General features: G+C 34.4%; 1 protein-coding gene across 1 annotated transcript in view; it reads right to left on the bottom strand.

Annotated features, from left to right (window-relative positions):
- Positions 1-7,058, bottom strand: part of spg11 (SPG11 vesicle trafficking associated, spatacsin) — an 80,396-nt gene that overhangs the window by 65,587 nt on the left and 7,751 nt on the right. Inside the window, exons 2-4 of the mRNA XM_016230765.1 lie at positions 4,140-4,321; positions 2,530-2,757; positions 1,332-1,409 (exon numbers count right to left, since the gene is read on the bottom strand). Of these exons, the coding sequence (XP_016086251.1) occupies positions 1,332-1,409; positions 2,530-2,757; positions 4,140-4,321 (488 nt within the window). The remainder of the gene's footprint in view (positions 1-1,331; positions 1,410-2,529; positions 2,758-4,139; positions 4,322-7,058) is intronic.

Here is a 7,058-nt window from a genome sequence, read left to right as displayed (position 1 = left end):
AAAAAAACAATAAGAAATAGATCAGGGGGCGGTTTCATAAAAGACGCTAAGAAAAGAGGGGATTAAAGTCTAATAGCTAAGTTGAAATAACCTAACAAATCAATCGGGACTAAAGCGGTTTCATAAACGACAATTTAATTTCATGCAATCTCACTAATTCGATCCAGTGAGTCAAGATCATTTGATGTGCACGCTTATTCTTAATGTTGATCAAATGGATCGAGCATGGCAAACAGCGATTATATTAGTGCTGTTTAATGCATTTGAGAAGTTGTGTTTTCTTCAGTGCATAACTGACACGTCACAGTAATATTCTTCATCTGTAAATGTTAGAAAGTCATGCAAATATATCCATTTTGCTGTCAGGAGTGAACGAAAACAGACGGAGCGCAATAGAATAATAGCGCAATAATTTTGAGCACAATATACATTTTGCTAAAATATTTGTTGTTGGACGTTAAATGTGACACGTGTAGATTTTTTATCCTACATATAAGTGTATTTTTTATATTTTGTTTTGATTTACAGTTACTGCTATCAAAATAATCAACGTTACTGATTACTATCTCAAATGAGTTAAATGTGTGTTCCTCTTATCAGCTAAAAATGTAGTACGATTTCTATTATTTATTTTCATTTTTAATTCAGTGATTTTAACTTTTAATTTAGTGTTTTCTATTTTGATTTACAGTTACTGCTATCAAAATAATCAACGTTACTGATTACTATCTCAAATGAGTTAAATGTGTGTTCCTCTTATCAGCTAAAAATGTAGTACGATTTCTATTATTTATTTTCATTTTTAATTCAGTGATTTTAACTTTTAATTTAGTGTTTTCTATGCTTTAAAGAGCAATTTTAGATTGTAATGTTTTAATGTTCTATTAATAACCATAAAAGGTACAGCAGTCAAATAAAAGAGAGAAAGGCTGCATGGCTAGAAGCTGCTGATCAAATAAATGCACAAGTAGCAACTATGTTAAAATGCTTTCATATATCTTTAAAAAAAAAAGTCATTAAATTGTGGGCACAATACATTAAATACAGTTGGTTGTATAGAACAAATAATGGAAGATCTACTTCACTGGGCGCTATTTAATAACACTAGAAAACTAAATAATGTCATAAAGCTGCAATTAATGGCAATGCTTGCAATGGAAAACTAATAAATAAATCGATAAGAATAGAAAGAAGTAAGTGGCACAAACAGCAGAGTGTCATTAGGTGTGTGCACCTGAAGTAGTGGTTGAGGTCGACGGCGAGGGCTTGGTTCTGCCGGGTGATGCTCACAGCTGTACTGAGATCCTGTGAGATCTGGAAGAGACAGAAACATGAGACGTCTGCTAGACTGCAGTATGAGGCGAAATCCACTGAAGCCAAGAGCTTCCCATCAGTGCTGTCAAACACATCTGACACACAGCGTTAAAGAAACCAGTAACAGCTCATATTCCAACACAATCAAAAGAAAATTAAGCACATTTAACTGCCAAATTCTTAATATTGTAATGCAAAAATAAATAACTGTATTTATATATTTATAATTAAAGTATTTATACAGTACATTATGATAGCATTTCTTGTACTGACTTTAAAAGTCACAGATATTTCTCTCTTTAATTTTTTTTTAAATGTAATGAAATCTTAATTGCATGTACATTCTTATTAATATAATATTTGCAGTATTTAAAAACAATAGACAATATAATAATAATATACAAATATACAGCTGCAGTAAGTTAAAATGTTATATATAAGTGCAGACTTTACATATTAAATAATATAATATCAAATACTATTATTATGAATATTACAAAGTACTGTACATTTTTTATTAATATAATATATATATATATATATTAGTGCTGTCAAACGATTAATCGCATCCAAAATAAAAGTTTTTGTTTACATAATATGTGTGTGCACTGTGTATATTAAGTATATATAAATACACACACATGCATGTGTATATTTTGAAAATATTTACATGTATATATTTATATTCATAAGAATTATATAATATATAAATATATTTTATATATAAACGTAACATTTTTCTTAAATGTATACATGCATGTGTGTGTATTTATATATACTTAATATACACAGTGCACACACATATTATGTAAACAAAAACTTTTATTTTGGATGCGATTAATCGTTTGACAGCACTAATATATATATATGTGTGTGTGTGTGTGTGTGTGTGTGTATAAGAATACATACAGAAATAATTGTTATTATTATATATTTAATATTAGTTTGAAATAATATTGTAATATACTATTGAATATATTATTATTACTATTATTATAAACATAATAAATATTTGAAATGTCATCCAGTCGTGTCCAATTGGTTGATTTATGTACAATCACAACCAAAATATGTTCAAATGGTTGTACATAAACAAAAATCTAATCTGAAGAGTCAGTTTGTGGTTCAGAGAACGACATGGTGTCGTGTATTCTCTATCCGGTGGATATTTGGCTGATAATGAGCATGTTATGTGCTTCATACGCTGAAGGATACATGCGAGTCCAGTCCTGAGCAGAATGAAGAGTGTTCCCCGACAGAGCCGGCAGTCGGCGCAGGCATCCTCCATCTGGAGAGGTGAAGCGAGCCGAACGCAGGACAGTGTCTCCAGCTGCGCCGTCTCGTCCGTCCAGCGGAGCTGCAGCAGCAGACATGTGTTCAGCAGCAGCACACAGCAGCCGTCAGCGAACCACAGCGGCCTCAGCGACAGCAGCTCCGGCACGTCTGCACACAAACACAGCGCTTCAGGATCAACAGATCAGGGCTTGATGAGAGCGGGACGCTAGGGACCCTGGAGCACTAAACCAAGTCGCTGGGGTATATTTGTGACCCTGGAGCACAGAAGCAGTGTTGAGTCGCTGGGGGATATTTGTAGCAATAGCCAACAATACACTGCATGGGACAAAATTATACATTTTTCTTTTATGCCAAAAATCATTAGGATATTAAGTAAAGATCATGTTCCTTGAAGATATTTTGTGAATTTCCTACCGTAAATACATCATAACTTAATGTTTGATTAGTAATATGCATGGCTAAGAACTTCATTTGAACAACTTTAAAGATGATTTTCTCAATATTTAGATTTTTTTGCACCCTCAGATTCCAGATTTTCAAATAGTTGTATCTCAGCCAAATATTGTCCTATCCTAACAAACCATACATCAATGGAAAGTTTATTATTTATAACAGTATTTATTCAGCTTTCAGATGGTGTATAAAACAAGACCCTTGTTACTGGTTTTGTGGTCCAGGCTCACCACATATGGCAAAAAAAATTAAATCTCGATTTATACAGAACACTTGGCCGATAATCGATTTTTTACGAGTCAACTTGAAAATGTAATTACAACATGATTCGAGTAGCTTTTTCTTTACTAACCCTCTAGTTAGAGAAAATTCTATTCCAAGTTCAGCACACATGAAGTTGTCAACATGATGTAAATGTTAAACAAATCACTTGTTAAATATCTTTGCAGAAATGATGCATGGACTACAACTATAAATTGCACAAACTTGTCTTTTACATCTTGTGTGTTCAGAAATAATGCAAGGAAAATGCTTTAAATTAATTTTCAAATTCAAAATGACTGCAGGTATAACACCAGTAGCCTATTATTATCTATAAATGTTCTGTAAAAACAACAGCAGCCTGTCACCATGATGCAGTTTTTTTAAATTCGCATTGTTTTTTCTGTGTAAACATGGATGTGTTTGACTGTTGCGCTCGTGTCTCTTGCAGCGTCTCATGCATGAAACGACAGTCTAAAAACACGCCGCTCAAGTTAAAGAAGTTCACTCCCATATTCTTGCATGTTTTTCCTGTTGCTCTGCACGCGTCGCATCTTTCTCAACACAAAAGCGCATTCTGTGTGATATGAGCACGTCACACGTGGTTGGATCGTTCTTTTCTCTTTATGTTATCATTGCCATATTAATGTCAAAGTGTCTAATTCTAACGTTTGGTAATATTTCTATTCAAAATCGTGATTCCTCGATTCCTAAAAAGTAAAATCGTGGCAAAACATTTAATTTCGAATGAATCGAGTAACTGGGAAGAGTCGCCCAGCCCTAGCTTCAGGATGAACCGATCAGAGTTTTCTCACCGGGGTGCTTGTGTTGAACGCACTGCAGCAGTGATTCAGACGATCTCTCACACAGAAGCTGCGGCTGACCCTGAGGATCCAGCTCATACAGCCTCAGCGCACACTGAGAGTCCAGCAGCAGCAGCTTCAGCTTCAGCTTCACATCCCGACCGCTGCGCTCCCACTGATCCTCCCACAGAACACTCCAGAGCAGAGGCAAAAACAGAGAGAGAGAGAATATTTACTATATATATAGTGTTTCTTTGTTTTCAAAAAGAATATATATATATATGCACATGAGTAAAAAAAGATGAAATAATGTTCAAGTAAAAAACATTAAATAAATAAATTAAATATTACTATATTAATATTATTACAAACAATAATTATAATGCACATGTACACAATATAAAATTGATTGCACTTTACTTTGTGATCTTGTGATCTTGTAGTAATATAAAAAAATGGCACAAACAGAATGCAAACATCACATATTAAATAACTATTAATATTACATTTTTCAGCTTCAGCTTCAGCTTCACATCCCGACCGCTGCGCTCCCACTGATCCTCCCACAGAACACTCCAGAGCAGAGGCAAAAACAGAGAGAGAGAGAATATTTACTATATATATAGTGTTTCTTTGTTTTCAAAAAGAATATATATATATATATATATATATGCACATGAGTAAAAAAAGATTAAATAATGTACAAGTAAAAAACATTAAATAAATAAATTAAATATTACTATATTAATATTATTACAAACAATAATTATAATGCACATGTACACAATATAAAATTGATTGCACTTTACTTTGTGATCTTTATTAACAGTAGTAATATAAAAAAATGGCACAAACAGAATGCAAACATCACATATTAAATAACTATTAATATTACATTTTTATTAATAATAATAATCATCATTTTAAATATATATTCAATATATAATTATTCATAATATATTTAATATATTTATTTTTAATAAACAAATGTAGTATATGGTTATTATTACTATACTATAAATTATGATCATTATGATGCAAAATTTGCAGTTTACTTAATATTAAATTAATTTTCAACTTTTTAAAAAACATGTCTAAAGATGTTATGGCGGTTTTTCCCCATCCCACTGCATCTCATGTTTTTAAATGAAGAAAGTAGCCTACTCTTTGTGATTGGTTTTCGGTCCTTTGTATTAAACTATACTTACAGCATGGGGCCTGTTTTTTTCCTAATTGTTTAAGCAACTTTATTAATTATATAGGGTTTATAAACATTATTTTAAACACTATGCACTTTTTTCAAAGATAGTCATGTTATTTTGTTATTTTATTACGCTTTGAAGAAACGTGCATAATATTTTGCTCGATGCGCCCTCTTGTGGCCTCGAGAGAAAAGCCAAAAGCTTTTTTCCCCCCTAACTGAAATTACGCCTTTTAAATTTGAATATAATTCTAATTTTGATAATATTTAAGTGGAAAATTCTAATTTAGTTTTTCAGTCATTTTGACAGCCCTAACACACATACATACATACACTACCGCTCAAAAGTTTGGGATCACTTGCAAATTTCTTTGCTTTCCAAAGAAAAACACATTTTCATGCAACTCACAAGCAATTTTATCCATTTCACAAACAATTAAAATTAATCAGATAATTTTTAAAGAATGATCTAAATTTTTGCATAGAGGCCTATTATTAGCAATTGTCAGTCCTCTGCATCAATCACCTGGTAGGGCTGCTAATTCAAGTTAATCATTTTATAAGGCTAATTGATTATGAGACAACCCTTTTGCAATTGTGTTGCACAGCTGAGAAGCATTGTACTAATGCAGCAAACAAGGGAGCATGGCATGCTTTACGTTAGTTTAGTATCTGAACATCAGCAGTTGTGTCTGTTTACAGGCTCAAAATGGCAAGAAATAAAGACCTTTCACTAGAGACCTATTGTTGTCCTATTGTTGGCTACTCAATGCGAGAAATTGCAAGGAAACTTAAAATTTCTTATCATGCTGTTAACAACTCCCTTCAGAGAGCAGCACAGGCTGGCTCTAACAAGGACAGAAAAATGAGTGGGAGGCCCCGATGCACAACTGTGCAAGAACACACATATCTGAGAGTGTGTAGTTTAAGACAAAGACGCCTCACAGGTCCTCAACTGACAGCTGCACTAAATAGTACCCGTCAAACACCAGCGTCAGCATCAACAGTGAAGAGCCGACTTCAGGATGCTGGACTTCATGGCAGAATTGCAAAGAAAAAGCTGTATCTCAGACTGGCCAATAAAGACAAAAGACTGAGATGGGCAAAAGAGCACAGACATTGGACACTGGAAGACTGGTTGTGGGACAGATGAGTCCAAGTCTTCGGATCAAACATTTGTGAGACGCAGAACAAATGAGAAGATGCTAGATCAGTGCTTAATACCTTCAGTCAAGCATGGTGGAGGCAGCGTGATGGTCTGGGGGTGCTTTGGAGGTGGTAAAATAGGAGATTTGTACAGAGTGGAAGGGACCTTGAGGAAGGAAAGCTATCAGAAGATTTTGCAACGCCATGACATACCCTGTGGACAGCACTTGATTGGGGCCAATTTCATCCTACAACAGGATAATGACCCAAAACACACCTCCAAAATGTGTCAGCAATATTTGAAGAATAAGCAGTCAGCCAGAATTCTGGCTGTAATAGCATGGCCAGCAGTCTCCGGATCTGAACCCTATTGAGCTGTTGTGGGAGCAGCTTGACCGTATGGTACGGAGGAAGACTCCATCAAGCCAATCCATCTTGTGGGAGATGCTCCAGGAAGCATGGGGGGAAATCTCATCAGATTACCTTGAATTGACAGCTAGAACGGGGGAAGTCGTGGCCTAATGGTTAGAGAGTCGGACTCGTAACCCAAAGGTTGTGGGTTCGAGTCTCGTACCGGCAGGGAT

Source organism: Sinocyclocheilus grahami, unplaced genomic scaffold, assembly GCF_001515645.1.
Source record: "Sinocyclocheilus grahami isolate Dianchi unplaced genomic scaffold, SAMN03320097.WGS_v1.1 scaffold377.1, whole genome shotgun sequence".
Taxonomy (NCBI): Eukaryota; Metazoa; Chordata; class Actinopteri; order Cypriniformes; family Cyprinidae; genus Sinocyclocheilus; species Sinocyclocheilus grahami.
The sequence above is the reverse complement of the archived record's forward strand: the minus strand, read 5'-3'. Positions and strand labels throughout refer to the sequence as shown.